Genomic DNA, 13782 nt, shown 5'->3' on the forward strand with positions numbered 1-13782 from the left:
ATATTGCGGTTTTAGTTTTGGCGGAAAAAACTCGATTTTTCGGTTTCGGCGGAAAAACTCGATTTTGTGGTTTCGGTGGGAAAACCCGATTTGCCGGTTTCGGCGGAAAACTTGTTTTTACTGTTTCGGCGGGAAAACACGATTTTGTAGTTTTGGCGGGAAAACTCGTTTTTACGGTTTTGGCTTCGGCGGGAAAACTCGATTTTACAGTTTCGGCGGGAAAACTCGATTTACCTGTTTTTGCAGGAAAACTCGATTTTGCGGTTTTTGCGGAAAAACTTGATTTTGTGGTTTTGGTGGAAAAACTCAAATTAGGTTTTGGCGGAAAAAACACAATTTTTGTTTTTTGACGGAAAAACTTTATTCTTAGTTGTGGAGCAAAAACTCGATTTTACGATTTTGTGAGGAAAACTTTTGATTTTGATGCTCAACAAATTAGAAGAAAGAATCATATCATATCTTAATTTTTCTAGTTTAATCTTTAAAATTTAAAAACAAAAATAAATGAAATATTTTTTTCAATTTAATGAGCTAACCCTGGTAACAGCCCTAACTCTTGATTATAATAGGGTTAAAATAAGGCTGGGTTAAAATAGAGCTGAGTTTATAATAAACAAAAGAGGGTTGGGCCCTACCCCTGTAGTTAACATCCCTAGCGAGAATGTAATTGTTCTTCCCAAGTATAAATAACAAATAATACTTTATAAATAGTTAGTGTTATAGCCTGCTGGGAAGAGATTAATCGAAAGAATCGTTCTCACCAAGCTGGTGATACTTATAAGTCAATGCATATAGTAAGTTTTATTTTGTTCATTTTCCCTATATTTGAATGGGTTGGGAATTACAATGTTAATAATAATTTAGAGTAAAGAAAAACATTGTAGCTAGTACCTCTAAGTACACAATTTTAGAAAAACATTGTAGCTAGTACCTCTAAGTACACAATTTTAATAGGCAGTTAAGTATCAAACAAGAGAGTCCATTTCATTTTATTTAAAAAGTATCACATCACACACGATGAAATAACAACTTATCAAGATCGATAAGATCATCACAACTCGTTATTAGAGATGAGGACCTTTATCACGTATAGAAGTACTGCCGTTAGAGCCGATCTTCATTCCTTTGTTGATATGTATATTTCCAACCCCGTTTCCTGTTTTTTAGTTTGATAAACCATGAATCAATTACTAATGACATGCATTTCTTAAGTTAGGGTTTCTCTATTGTTCAAAAAATGAATTTATTAAAGTTCGAAAAATAATAATGAATTTATTGAAAATTTAAAAGAATATATGATCTATCAACGATGAATCAATTACTAATGACATGCATCTAGCCAACTCATCTTAGTCTCTTTTCAGTTTAATGAAGGAATATGTTGCTCAGAAAAATATGATCTATCAACGATTGGATCATACTCATCATAGTATCATACATATATACAACAACAGAGCTACATGTTACCAGTTTAGTTATATCATCACTTTATCGATCAAAGTCAAATATCAGCTTTACTAAATACACCATACTCCCCACATATACACGTGACATGTACATCCACAAATAGATCTGACTTCTGCTATCACATACACACACACATACACAATCTCAAGATAACCATAGAATAAACTGAGAGGAGTGATGGAAACTTACTAGAGTGCGAGATGAGTAAGTTACGTTGGCCAACGTTGGGGTCAATTAGTGCAATGGACAAGAGGAACATTACACCAATTAAGAAACCCAACTTGCATTTCATCATCGTTTTTTTTTTCGCTGATAGCTTAACGACGTTGAAGAACACTTAATCGTGGTCCTATATATATAGAGAAACAGATCAATACGGATGCGTTGTTAAATTATTACAAATGTACAACGAACGATGCATGTATAATGCCATTGTCGGTCTGTGACCCCATCATCTCAGTGTCTTGTTTCTCACCCTTAATTTCTTGTGTTTACATTTCTTTTGTTGTTTTATTTCTCTCCTTGTTTTGTTTGTTGTTCTAGTTTCTGTGAAAAGAAGATATACGTTTTCCACGTTTTGTATATCTTTTTTTCAGTTACAAAAAAAAGATATACAAGAACGTGGAAAAGGAGTAGATTTTGACTTTTTGTTCTAATGAAGTGCATCACTTCTCACATATACGTTATAACGTTAGTTGTGTTGGAATCTTTTTCTTTTATAAATTTAATGGATTAAGTAAAAAGCTGGTTAAATATGTTCAAAAATGGATTTTTTCTGCTCTTAAAAAACTTTTATAATTTTTATTTAAAGAGTGAAAATGTATATTAGAAACATGTAAAAGAATATCACTAGAATAAATCTAATATTTTCACAAAAACATGTCATCAATAGTTTTAGAAAAAACTACGAAAAGCGTGAGAGAAATGTTATGCAAAAGCACACTACACATATGGGAACGGCTTTTGGGGACTAGAAACAATTTTTTAAAAATATTAATAAATTTCTTTTATATACTTTAAGGACTTATGCATATTAAAATATCCAAAAATTTTGAGCGCAAAAGTTAATGTTTCACTTGCCTATGTCTAGATCCGATTCTGTATACTGTATACTGTATACACCACTGCCATTGTGAACTGGACTTGACTCGTCTTTGAGTCCTAGGTTTTGGTTGATGTGAAAGTGTTTCTACGGTAAAAACGTTTTCGGGGCTCTTAATTTTTTTTTTTTTCTAATTTAAAAAAAAAAATAAAAAATGAATCAATCGCGGGTCACCACGTGTCTGTGGGACCCGCAAACAGTACAACAAACCCCTGTGAAACGTTTCTTATTTGGCGATATTGAAGCACGGTTTTTGCAAAAAAGTGGTGGAAATGGAACCCATGCGTAAGAACCCTCCTCCCACCACCGATAATCATGTTTTAAGATAGTTTTTAGTCCCCAAAATGTTTGTTCTAAAAACCACCAATAAAAAAATATTTTCTCACACAAAAAACACAAGACCAAGGGTTTTTGTCCGTCTCGACTGATGAGAAATTTGACATTTTGATCCTTCTTTAGCAGTCATTTATTTAACTTGCTTTGGTCATTGATTTATTAATCAAAATATGGCATGTCTCATCGATCTACCTTAAAGATTAACTTCTTGATGAAAAAAAGTCTAAATTTTAGCCTACAAATTGTATTTGTACCTCATTTCATTGACCTCACACAGAATCTAGTTGTTAGAATCGTCATCATCTTTGATGGCGAGAACCTTAATTTAACTACTTCTCATCAAATTTGTGCTCATATAAGTCAATAAATGTAATGAGCGCATGTCGACTTTTATTTATTTATGCTATTTTCTTTATATTTGCATGAGTTAAAATTACAATATTAATCATCGATTTGGGTAAAGACATTTATTTTTTTTTAAAACACATTGTGACACCAATCAATACACAATCCATCAAACAAAAGAAGTTACATTTCACTTATTCAAAGAGAATCGAATCATAACACACATAGTGAAACAACAACAACAACAATGCACCAGATAATCACAATGGGATGGGATATTTAGGGTAGATCAATAAGATTATTACAACTCGTATATTATGGATGACGACCAGAGGCCATCCTCTGCAAATAGTTCTATCAGTTGCCGGAAGAAAAGAGACAAAATCAAACCACCCCCAATGCCTAGATCCACAATCACTAAGGAACAAAATCTCTGGGAATAGCTGACCAAGACACGACACCTCCCTTAGCCCTTAGGTGTTGGCTGCCTGAGTTTTGGGGCCGAGATCACTGCAACTATTGTTGAACGTTGCTTCTTGAGGGTAATAAGTAATAACAAGTCACTATCAACCAGCCAATAACATGGCAAGGTTCACTGCCGTTCTCACTGTCTAAGACCTTTTCTATATCTATGATGGATTCTATATTCCCCTGTTTGGAAACGCGCTAGGCGCTAGTCGGACGGTCGGATTGGGCCTAGCGCCTAAAGAAAAAATCGGAAATTAATAGGAAATTATGCGGGGCGAAATTTTTAGACTGTTTACTATATTATAAAACATATTAATTTTTAATTGTGTATAACATTAATACATTTTCATGTTTAAAATTGTATAAAACACTCAAATAGAATATATAAACTTAATATAGTGTAATTTTCATCAAAATTATGAATATAAATGATATTTATAAAAATTTTGATCAAATAGATAAATAAGAATATTATTAAAAGAAAAAATAATAAAAAAAATAGATTAGGCGGCCGCCTAGGCGGCTAGGCGGTCATTTAGGTGGTATAGACTGAAAAAATCGGATATCCGATTTTTTTAACCGATTTGGCATAAATTGGAACGGAAAAGTGATACGTAGCGCACTTAGCCGATTTTTAGACCAGGGCTATATTCTGTCATCATCACTTTTTATATTCCATCTTTGATCTTGGAAGTCCCCAACTTTGCTTACAATCTTGGATGATAAAAACGAAACTATGTTGTTGTACTTTTTAACGTGTGAGAATAGACTTGATCTTGGAGCAGAAAAATTGTCTCCATTTGAGTATTTACAATGTTCCATTAGAATCTTAAACAGTAATACAAAAGAACTTCGAGAGCCTTTCTTCAAGGACAAAATTCTCAGCAGGTTAAGCAGCTCCAAGGTGCTAAAACACCACACAACTTAGCTTTGCAAAGCACAATCTCGCCACTCTGTTAAAGTTAAACATGACAATTAGATTCACGCACGTAGATTTTGGAAACATCAACCATTACTGAGAAAGGTGTGGGTTACATACTATTGCTGGATCTTCCTGAACTCTGTGAGGACCGGGTATATATTCTCAAAGGCTTTGTAAGTCTCCTCTCTCATCTGATAGTGAGTAGAGCTCAGGATTTTTATCAGAAGAGCTAGCGAGAGACATAGCATGCAGGAGATTAATCACAAAAACCTAAAGAGAGAGTGAGATTTTTTACCTTGGCTCCAGTGATGACTATCTTGCCAGACACAAAAATTAGTAGCACAATCTTAGGCACTTTCATCCTGTAGATCAGCCCTGGAAACAACTCAGGCTCGTACTGGTGGCACATCAATATGAGAAAGGCAACACAAACAATCAGCTCAATTATTAAGTTCAAAACATGTAGAATGAAGGTTGCAAAAAGTGTTGAGATCCCTTACACTTGAGAAAGCGGCGTGAGAGTATGCAAGACCTTCAAGTCTGATAGGGAACTTGACATCGCAAGAACCTACTATATTCTGAATCTTGAAATCCTAAAGGACAATGTAACCATCAATATATCTGGTACAACTAAGCCAATCATGTAAGATTGGGATGAGATGTTGGTAGTAGGATAGGTACCTTGAATTTTGCAGGAAACCCAAGCTTTTGGACAATCCGAGCATACTAAACAATCAAACATCCCCTATTAGCATAGCATGATGTAGTGCAAATAGGTTAGGAGAACGAAAGCTACCTTTCTTGCAGCCATCTTTGAAAAGTATTCACTCTTGGCTCCAGTACAAACCTAAATTGGGAGATTAGACACCAAAATTCAGAAGAGAAATCTAAATGAAATTTGGGATGTATAAGACGTAGGAAAGAAATTAGCCATCAAGATATGACTAACCATTTTACCAGAGGCAAAAATTAGTGCTGTGGTCTTTGGTTCTCTAATCCGCATGATCACAGCAGCAAAACGCTGAAAGCATGAAACACAATAAATCTATTTAAACAGAAAACCTTAGCTATATACCCAGCTAGTTTTGAAAAGAACAGATAATATCTTAATTCGAAACCTAATTAATCAGTACACCAACACTTATTCAAGCTGACAAATCAATTCCAATTTTTAATCGATTATTAAAATAGAATTGTCACTAAGAATGGAAAAGACCTTGGGATTGTATTCAGCATTACGAGCTTGCAAAGCGATGGCTTTAAGATCAAGCTTGCAGTCCAAGTTCACCGTCGACACAATGTTCCTGCAAACAAAACATCCCACGATGAGATAATCCTATCCACAGGAATAGAGAAACATTAAATCATAAGAGACTCACTGAAGAGTAGGCACAATCCCCGAAGGATGCTCGGCAAGGTCCACTGGATTACTCCCTTCCAATCCTTGATCTGTCATTTGCCTCTCTCTAATTTACACAAAAACCAAATCCATACATCAAACTAAAGCAAGTCTCGGACAAGATAACATACTCACTATACACGGTCCAATCAAACCAGAAAAAAAGTACAGTACATGGATCCTATAATCAGATTTGTCTTATTCCAGAACCGGTATAAACCGGATTTAGATTCATCTTCAAAGCAACGACACATTTTCTCTATCCTAATGAAAATCATCTGATTCATCACAGAGAGATTACAAACACAATCATTTCCGACCAATTAAACCCAGGGAAATGAAGGAGAAATGGTCAGACCTTTTAGAGATTCCGACACGAAATCTAGGGTTTCGTGGAGATTTGGCGAAATAAAACGAAGAGGTGAGGCTTTTATATACAGATCTGAAGGATTGGAGAGGGAAAAAAGATTTTGTAAAATGGGTGTTTATATAAAGGGGGAGAGTGATTTGGCTCTCTTTCGTTTCTCTCTTATGTATGAACGAGGAGGAGGTCTTTTTAGATCTGTGAGGAGAGGCTATCGCTTGCGTTTTGGAATTGGCTTAGCTTATCGACATTTATATACTTGTCTAATCCACCCCTGGTCGTCTTGTAATAATGAGGGTGCTTCCGTAAATTTACGGAAGAAGTCTAACATGACGGCTCTCGCGCGTTTATTTACGTGAACGTCCACTTACATTCAGCCACGTCAGCACTCGAAAATAGGCATGCACAGACACGGTGATTTTTGGTTTAATTCGGTTTTCGAAAATAGACCAACACATAACCGGGTTTCAAAAAAAAAAAATTGAACACTAGAAGTAGTGTTTGCAACAACATTACAAGTTCTTGTAAAAATGCTCCTGAGATCATCAAGTTCTCACCGCCATTGTTTCTCCATAAACGATGTCAAAGATCTCGAAAACTCCGACACCAACGAAGCCGTTGACGTCTCCTTCTCCAAGCTCTCCTCATCTCCGTCTCTCCAGAACTTGAGGATAACGAGATTCTCCTCTTCCGTCGACCTCTGAACCAAGATCCTCCACGCGAAGCCTCTCTTCCTCATCATCAAACATATCTCCGCCGGGTAATTCGAAGTCAACGTCACCAGGTAGAACCACCCTTTCTCCGAAAGCAAACGATCAACCACAGGCAACATCCTGTCGATAACGCTCCTCCCATTCTCCCCTCCAGCCCAAGAAGATGCAATACCTTCCATTCCAACTTCGTACTCAGGCGTAGGAACGTAAGGTGGGTTCACCACCATCACGTCGACGGAGCCGGCGAGTCTCTCTTCTAGACAAGAAGCTATGTCCGTGCAGACAATCTCAGCTTTGACTCCGTGTGCTTCGAGAGTTTGGTTTGTTACGCGTGCAGCGATTGGGTTTGTGTCGGTGGCTAGGTAATGAACGGTGGGGAGTTTTGATTTGAGGAGGAGGATGAGGGACGTGATGACGTATCCGCTTCCGCATCCAATCTCCATACAAAGGTTGGGGTTGTGGTTTATAAGGTTGGTTTGGTCAGCGAGTAGTGCGTCGACTAGAGCGAATGAATCATCGCATGGTTCGTACACTTCACGATGCGAGCTTACACGCATGATGTCAGCGATTTCTGGTGGCTTCTCGGACATGACAGCCTACAAGAAACCATACAGTAGTTAGAAAAGCTTATAACTTTGAGAATGTGTGTTCAATATGTCACAAAATAAACAGATTCTATAAGTAAAATCGTTAGAAACATGTATACAATCTGAGATTACTGATGGGTTCGTCCTATAAAAGTAGTCTCCTCTCGAAGTTCTAGTAAGATCGGAGATTTGATACATCCAGAGTAAGAAGAGAGTTACTCACTGGAGATTCGAGATTTTCTTGAAACGCCGGTTTTGCTAGTCTTCGAAAGCTTCGATTTTTATCAACTTTATAAGAGCAGTAGAGAAAAATCTCGGACGATAGATCTCCACGAACAAGGAGGCGACGGCGAAGGCGAATGTGACAGGAGAAAAAAAAATGTTGAAAACATGCCCTTAAGTTTTAATAAACTATACTTTAGCCCCAAAATAACATAATCGATCATTCCAATCCCATTTATTGAATAAGGGGCCGTATATGTTTATTAATGGGTCGTCTTACACATACGCGTGTCGTTGCATCATATCAAACAGTTGACCAAAGTCGTTTGTATACACTCAATTCAGTTCTAAAGCTTTTGAGTTTATATACACTCGTTCAGTTCATACCACATTTTTTTTCTAATAATTTTACTCGGTGGTTAAAAAGAACTATAAGATTTCCAAATTACCGCGTGAAGAGCTTTGAAACAATCGTTAGTGCATACATATAAGACAAGATCAAGTCTTCTGCTCAAATAAATCAACTAAATGCACAAGTTTAACTTATTTTATACTTTTTAATGCTGATTATTATAGTAACGAACTGATCGAATCAAAACTCGAAACAATCAGAAAAAAAAAGACTTGAAAATCCAAAAGAAATCCAACTTTCAACAAAACTTGAGAAAACTATGTACTGCAGCCAAAGTAGCATTCAACATTACCACGTATCAGTAAACTAATCACAAACCCTTCACCAAACTGACCCCTCACATTCTGATCCTTTAATCATTAACCGATGGATTGTTCGAACTCGAGTCTACCGACGTTCCATTGTTCTCCATAGAAACATTACTCGACGTCTCCGCATCAGTCTTCGTTTCACCATCATCATCCCCAGTAGGAAGCAAATATCTACACACAGGACACGAGCTGTGAAGCTCAAGCCACGGCAACAAACACTCGCTGTGAAACTTATGCTTACACGGCATCTCTTTCGCCTCAACCCCAATCTCAAAATCATCCAAACACACAGTACACTGCACCAAACCTTCCTCCACCATAACCGTCTCCAACGACTCAACAGCTTCCTTCGTCGCGGGAGGAGTCCCGTACCTGTTGTTAGGGTCATTCTCAGCTAACCGCTGAAGCAACATCTCGAACCCAGGTCCGATGAAATAATCACCCAAAGATCCAGAAGGAACGGAACTCGCATCGACGGAGTCTTGAATCCTTATCCTCTGGTTAAAGGAGTTGATCAAGACGACAAGCTCGTTATCTTGATTATTATCATCGTTGTTTTCGGATTCAACCGATAACCCGGCTCGGATCCCTTGGAGAAGGTCGAGTATCGCGGCCGAGTGTCTCCTCCTTCTCCTCATGACCTCTTCCAGGTGCCGTTCCAAATCGAACTCTCCATCGTTAATCTGACCATCATCATCGTCATCGTCATCATTGTTGCCATCTTCGTTTTCGACATTAGATTCTGAGGCTCTCTGATTCTGATCATGATCGTTCATCACCCCGAGCAAGATGGGAGCCCAGAGAGACTCAGCAACAGCCTGATGAGGATGATCGCCGGTGGCCTGATCTGGAGTTTCGTCCATTTCTTCGACGAATCCGCTCTGGCAGAAGTTGCAGTTGATTACCTCGCCTTCGATGACTGGATTCACGGATCGAGAGCACATGTGACACCAATACCTAATCGCGTTTGCATCCTCCATAGCCAATCCTTGGTTTCTAATCTATCTGATTCATTCATAGTCAAAAGAAACACACTCAGATTTAACCGAAGGAGAATCACATAACATGCAGAAACGATAATACCCTAGAATCAGAGACTTGACTAAACCAGCCTAAATTTTTCTAATCATCAGCCAAAGTCAATCGAATCAATTCAATGGAAGAAACCCAGAATAGTTAATAGAATCTTGATAATAGGATCGGAATAGGGTTTATTAACTTACCTATTCAAAACCAAAATCAAGCGTTGTCGTATGAATATTCAAAGGGAGACAGACTAGAGGATAAACCCGATGGGAACTCAGAAGAACAAACAATTTTTCACCTCGAAATTTCTGGGTATGTGTCTGAAACGGCTGAAGATCCACGCAGACTATTAACCCCTTTTCATAATTTACTTTTTAATCTAAAATAATCGAATATTATTTAGTCAGACGTGGATAAGTTTCGGAATTTAGGTCAAAGAACTAATGTGCGCACGATGTCATCTCATCTATTTACTAGGCCCAATTAGCTAACATAGTTATTCAATCTAGGACTGTTCAATATGGCAAAACTGAACCGTACCGTACCTAACCGAACCGAAATAGATAATATGGTTTGGATTTGGTATATACCATACAAACCGAATGGATATGATTTTTAAAAAACCGTAGGATTTGAATATGGTTCAGTATATAACCGATAAAACCGAATATACCGAATAAAACCGATCAAAAAATAGAAACATGTAAATATGTATATATTTTATAACAACGTATGAAAATCATAAGTTAATTTTTTTTGCTAATAACTATTACCATATTTTTTACAGTAATAAAATAGTCCTGATTTGTAAAACACTTGAACTATAATTAAATAACAATTCATCGCAAACATGCTTCTTATTTTCTTAGTCTTCTTTTGATCTTTTTGCTTTAATTTAGCATTGGCTAAATTGAAATAACGATTATAAATTTGATGATAACAATTAGTGGAAATTCTTCACAATTTTTTTTATCTATAAACGAATAGAGTTTCGTGTTTAATAGAAGAAACATGACTTTGATGAACGCTAAATATGAAAAAATATAATAACTTATTTTTTGTGCTTCGTGCTTCTGTTTTATTTTTTATTTTTTATTTTTATTATAAAAATTTTGAGCTTTGATTTTAATTATAGATTTGATTATTTTATTAGATGATAGAAACATTTTTTATTTTTGTTCTTTTATTTAAACTTATAATATTTTTTAATAAATGAATGTGTTGACAACAAGACTCTAAAATTCATATAATATGATCCCAAAATAAAGAATTATGTTTTTTGGTATAAAACCGAATAAACCAAAAACCGACGGTATATAAACCGAACCGAAGCAAATATGGATTTAGAATGGTAGTTATATTTTACTAACCGAAATACCGAAAAACCGAAAAAACCGAACCGATATCCGGATTGAACACCCCTAATTCTACCTGAGCTAGTGGTTCAGCTTTACGACCCACGCCTAGGTAGGGGTTATACCGTTCGCTTTTGGTTTGATGTGTAACTCCACGTTAATCTGATTTAGTTTTCTTTTGGTTTGGTTTGGTTTGCTGCAATTCCTTATGGCATATGTACGTAGTTTCTTCACTGTTTTCTCGTACGGATTTTATAAAAGTGTCATACCATATACAATCATGTTCATGCTCTCACTTCAGTATCTGGAATAAATATGGTTTTAGGTCTTAACTTTTCAACTGCATTAACTTTAAAAATTATACGAATACCAAATGAATGGATGAAAAAGAGAGATCTTTATTACTAATCCTCCTCCAATGCACCCTCAAAACAATGTAGGTTTCCATATGTACAGAAAAGAATGCTCATGTACATTCCGAGTCCAAATATGTCGACCCCAATTTCTATACAGTAAAAATGAATGATGAAAAGGCAAGTAAAAGACAGTTCTTACTTTGTCACCCAATATCTAAATCTCCTATCTGGATTCCTCAAATTGTAAACAATTATAATGTCCCCTTAGATCGTTGAATGAGTTTGCTCCAGTCAAAAGTTGTGTTGCTGGTGCAAGCCTGCAAAAGTGACACAAGGAGTTGGAAACTCGCCCGCCAGGCAAACGAGAGAAGCTACCTAGAGCAATGCTTGCAAGTAGGAGTATAAATTTACTAACACATGCAACAGATTCACTAGTAAAGGCACCAAAGCTTGCTTTCTATGTGGCTAATATAAAATGTGGTGTCTGCAAAAAAAATCTATCAGAGACAAGGCATGGTAACATACCGGTAGCGGTCATTTAACGTTTGAATCGATGGAGACTAGAATCAAGGGACTCCAAGGATTTGGATAGTGGAGACTTATGTCGAGAGGCTTCTGCAGCTGATAATTGGGATCCTCCGAAAATGTTTTCAGCTGAATGATGTTTCATCACCTACAAAAGGATACACTATAGGCTGAAGACCTTGCTATGACATGTAATTTTTTAGAGTGCTAAGACAAGAGAAACATCACAATATTATGTACTATCAAGGCAAAGGGTGGTCTTGTTTGTTTGTGGCAAACATATTGCATCTAACTAAGAGTGCCAAATAGCTAAAATACCTAGGCGCTCTCTAGTTAGTTCATCTCTGACTCTACACTGCATCCACTACAGCTTCAAGTTTGTTAATACAGGGTCAGAAATCTCTTTACAAAAGGATTTCAGATCCATTAACGATGATGTTCGCAGGGTAAACGAGCATCAGGGAACCCTGACTGTATAACTCATAACAAGTGGGAAGTCAAACTATAAAGAGTGCATAAACAAGTTTTGAGAAGAAGAGCTAGAACATACATGTGTTGCCTTGGGTGAAGAGAGATTGTTTTGGCCACCATCAAATGGAGGAAACTGGTAGGCTGGTCCGTCGATAGAGTCTTCCAAGATTTCATGAGAACGTGGTCCATTGATAGAGTCTTCCAAAAAATCATCAGAACGTGAACGATGCTCAGCTGTAGTAGAAGGCTCTAACAGGCTAGTTCGTAGATCAGGATCACGTGAACGTTGGCTACCTAAACAAGGAGGATCGACGAAGCTATTTTGTGAATCTGAATCCGATCGACGGGGAAGAGAAGTGTCTACAATGGAAGCTCCCAGCCTATAAATCTGAAACCATAACAGAGAGGAAGACAGCCTCACAACGAACCCAGCGATTTCCATAGCCATTGTGAGTTTCACGGAGAAGATGTAAAGGGCTTTATACATCTCAGATGAAATGTTCCTGCACAGATCAACAAATCTTCTGTCAATATAAATGAATGGTGGCTCTACAGAACTTTTTAACAGGACATAGCCACAAAAAACAAATGATCAATCTTGATCAAAAGATAATGATCCCATCAATAGAACAGTTGATATCAAGCCAAGAAAGCTATTTAACACCATACTTAGTTCATGATCACGAGCAAGTCTGTTTCAAAGATAGTGTGCAATACCAAATCTCACTGGAGAAGAGAATGAGCCATGAGATATCAAGAAGAATGGCGCAGAAAAGAAGAACGGCATAGGTGCGGCCAAGACTCTGGCTATTGCTCTCGATCGCCACAAGCGCAAACAACGCAATCGCCAAATTGATCAGCAGGACTCCATTGTACAACGCCCCTAGTGAACCAACCATCGCGCATCCTATCTGAAACCAAACTGATATTTAGCTGAGTTTCTTGCATTTCTAAATCAAAACGATATTCTACAAACTCAAAACCCTAGGGCCCAAACAGATAGAGGAAAAGCGATAATCAAAAGGAACGAAACGATGATTACCTGAGCGTAGATAAGGATCACGACGACGGATTGGAGCCTAACATAGTCGCGAAGCCAATTACGTACTCGATTTCGCAGCGAGCCACAAAGCATCTTGAAATCTCCTCGTTACTAGTTACTCCGATGTCGTCTCTTCATCGAGAAACGAAAAAATACGACAGTGGCTCGACGATTCCGATGTTGAATTCCAATAATCAGTCGAACGGAGCAATGACGGTTGAGGATTATTCTTTGGCGGGATCGCGTTGGAGAAGAGGAAAGGAATTATATTCTCTTCGCTGGTGGTGAGTTTTTAACGAGTTTTCTGTTTCTTGTTTCAGTGACAGCTACACAAGGAGTAGGAGAAGCCGTGTCTTCGA

The 13782-nt window shown here is 37.3% G+C and overlaps 4 protein-coding genes and 1 long non-coding RNA gene across 9 annotated transcripts; all 5 read right to left on the reverse strand.

Moving 5' to 3' along the window:
* Positions 1-898: 898 nt before the first annotated feature.
* On the reverse strand, positions 899-4084 carry LOC125587829. Its single transcript, XR_007324218.1, has 2 exons — positions 1657-4084; positions 899-1156 (listed from the first exon to the last, which is right to left on the reverse strand). It is a non-coding gene; the product is annotated as an uncharacterized LOC125587829 (long non-coding RNA).
* Positions 4085-4438: 354 nt separating this feature from the next.
* LOC106440595 (TATA-box-binding protein 1) lies at positions 4439-6547 on the reverse strand. The gene is made up of 10 exons (XM_013882305.3): positions 6398-6547; positions 6020-6106; positions 5857-5944; positions 5590-5661; positions 5437-5487; positions 5322-5366; positions 5141-5233; positions 4936-5037; positions 4758-4831; positions 4439-4671 (listed from the first exon to the last, which is right to left on the reverse strand). Coding segments are annotated over exons 2-10 (603 nt in total). The 5' UTR covers positions 6097-6106; positions 6398-6547; the 3' UTR covers positions 4439-4670.
* On the reverse strand, positions 6019-8134 carry LOC106444542 (methyltransferase N6AMT1-like). Of its 3 annotated transcripts, none has more exons than XM_048756901.1 (3): positions 7927-8134; positions 6398-7712; positions 6019-6106 (listed from the first exon to the last, which is right to left on the reverse strand). In XM_048756901.1, the coding sequence occupies exon 2, from the start codon at positions 7704-7706 to the stop codon at positions 6957-6959; it is 750 nt and encodes a 249-aa protein (XP_048612858.1). In that variant the 5' UTR covers positions 7707-7712; positions 7927-8134; the 3' UTR covers positions 6019-6106; positions 6398-6956. The 3 variants fall into 3 exon arrangements, with proteins under 3 accessions (XP_048612858.1, XP_048612857.1, XP_048612860.1); XM_048756900.1 differs by having other exon boundaries at positions 7836-8118; XM_048756903.1 differs by having other exon boundaries at positions 7823-8114.
* Positions 8135-8454: 320 nt separating this feature from the next.
* Positions 8455-10120, reverse strand: LOC106440594 (E3 ubiquitin-protein ligase SIRP1-like). 2 transcript variants are annotated; one of them, XM_013882302.3, is made up of 2 exons: positions 9872-10120; positions 8455-9653 (listed from the first exon to the last, which is right to left on the reverse strand). In XM_013882302.3, the coding sequence occupies exon 2, from the start codon at positions 9626-9628 to the stop codon at positions 8690-8692; it is 939 nt and encodes a 312-aa protein (XP_013737756.1). In that variant the 5' UTR covers positions 9629-9653; positions 9872-10120; the 3' UTR covers positions 8455-8689. The 2 variants fall into 2 exon arrangements, with proteins under 2 accessions (XP_013737756.1, XP_013737757.1); XM_013882303.3 differs by having other exon boundaries at positions 9973-10114.
* A 1287-nt stretch (positions 10121-11407) lies between these two features.
* On the reverse strand, positions 11408-13736 carry LOC106440593. Of its 2 annotated transcripts, XM_048756927.1 has the most exons (6): positions 13424-13735; positions 13099-13292; positions 12461-12884; positions 12229-12381; positions 11911-12058; positions 11408-11702 (listed from the first exon to the last, which is right to left on the reverse strand). In XM_048756927.1, the coding sequence occupies exons 1-4, from the start codon at positions 13514-13516 to the stop codon at positions 12337-12339; spliced, it is 756 nt and encodes a 251-aa protein (XP_048612884.1). In that variant the 5' UTR covers positions 13517-13735; the 3' UTR covers positions 11408-11702; positions 11911-12058; positions 12229-12336. The 2 variants fall into 2 exon arrangements, with proteins under 2 accessions (XP_048612884.1, XP_013737755.1); XM_013882301.3 differs by lacking the exon at positions 12229-12381 and having other exon boundaries at positions 13424-13736.
* Between the last annotated feature and the right edge of the window lie 46 nt (positions 13737-13782).

The sequence above is a fragment of the Brassica napus genome, chromosome C5 (genome assembly GCF_020379485.1).
Source record: "Brassica napus cultivar Da-Ae chromosome C5, Da-Ae, whole genome shotgun sequence".
Lineage (NCBI taxonomy): Eukaryota > Viridiplantae > Streptophyta > Magnoliopsida > Brassicales > Brassicaceae > Brassica > Brassica napus.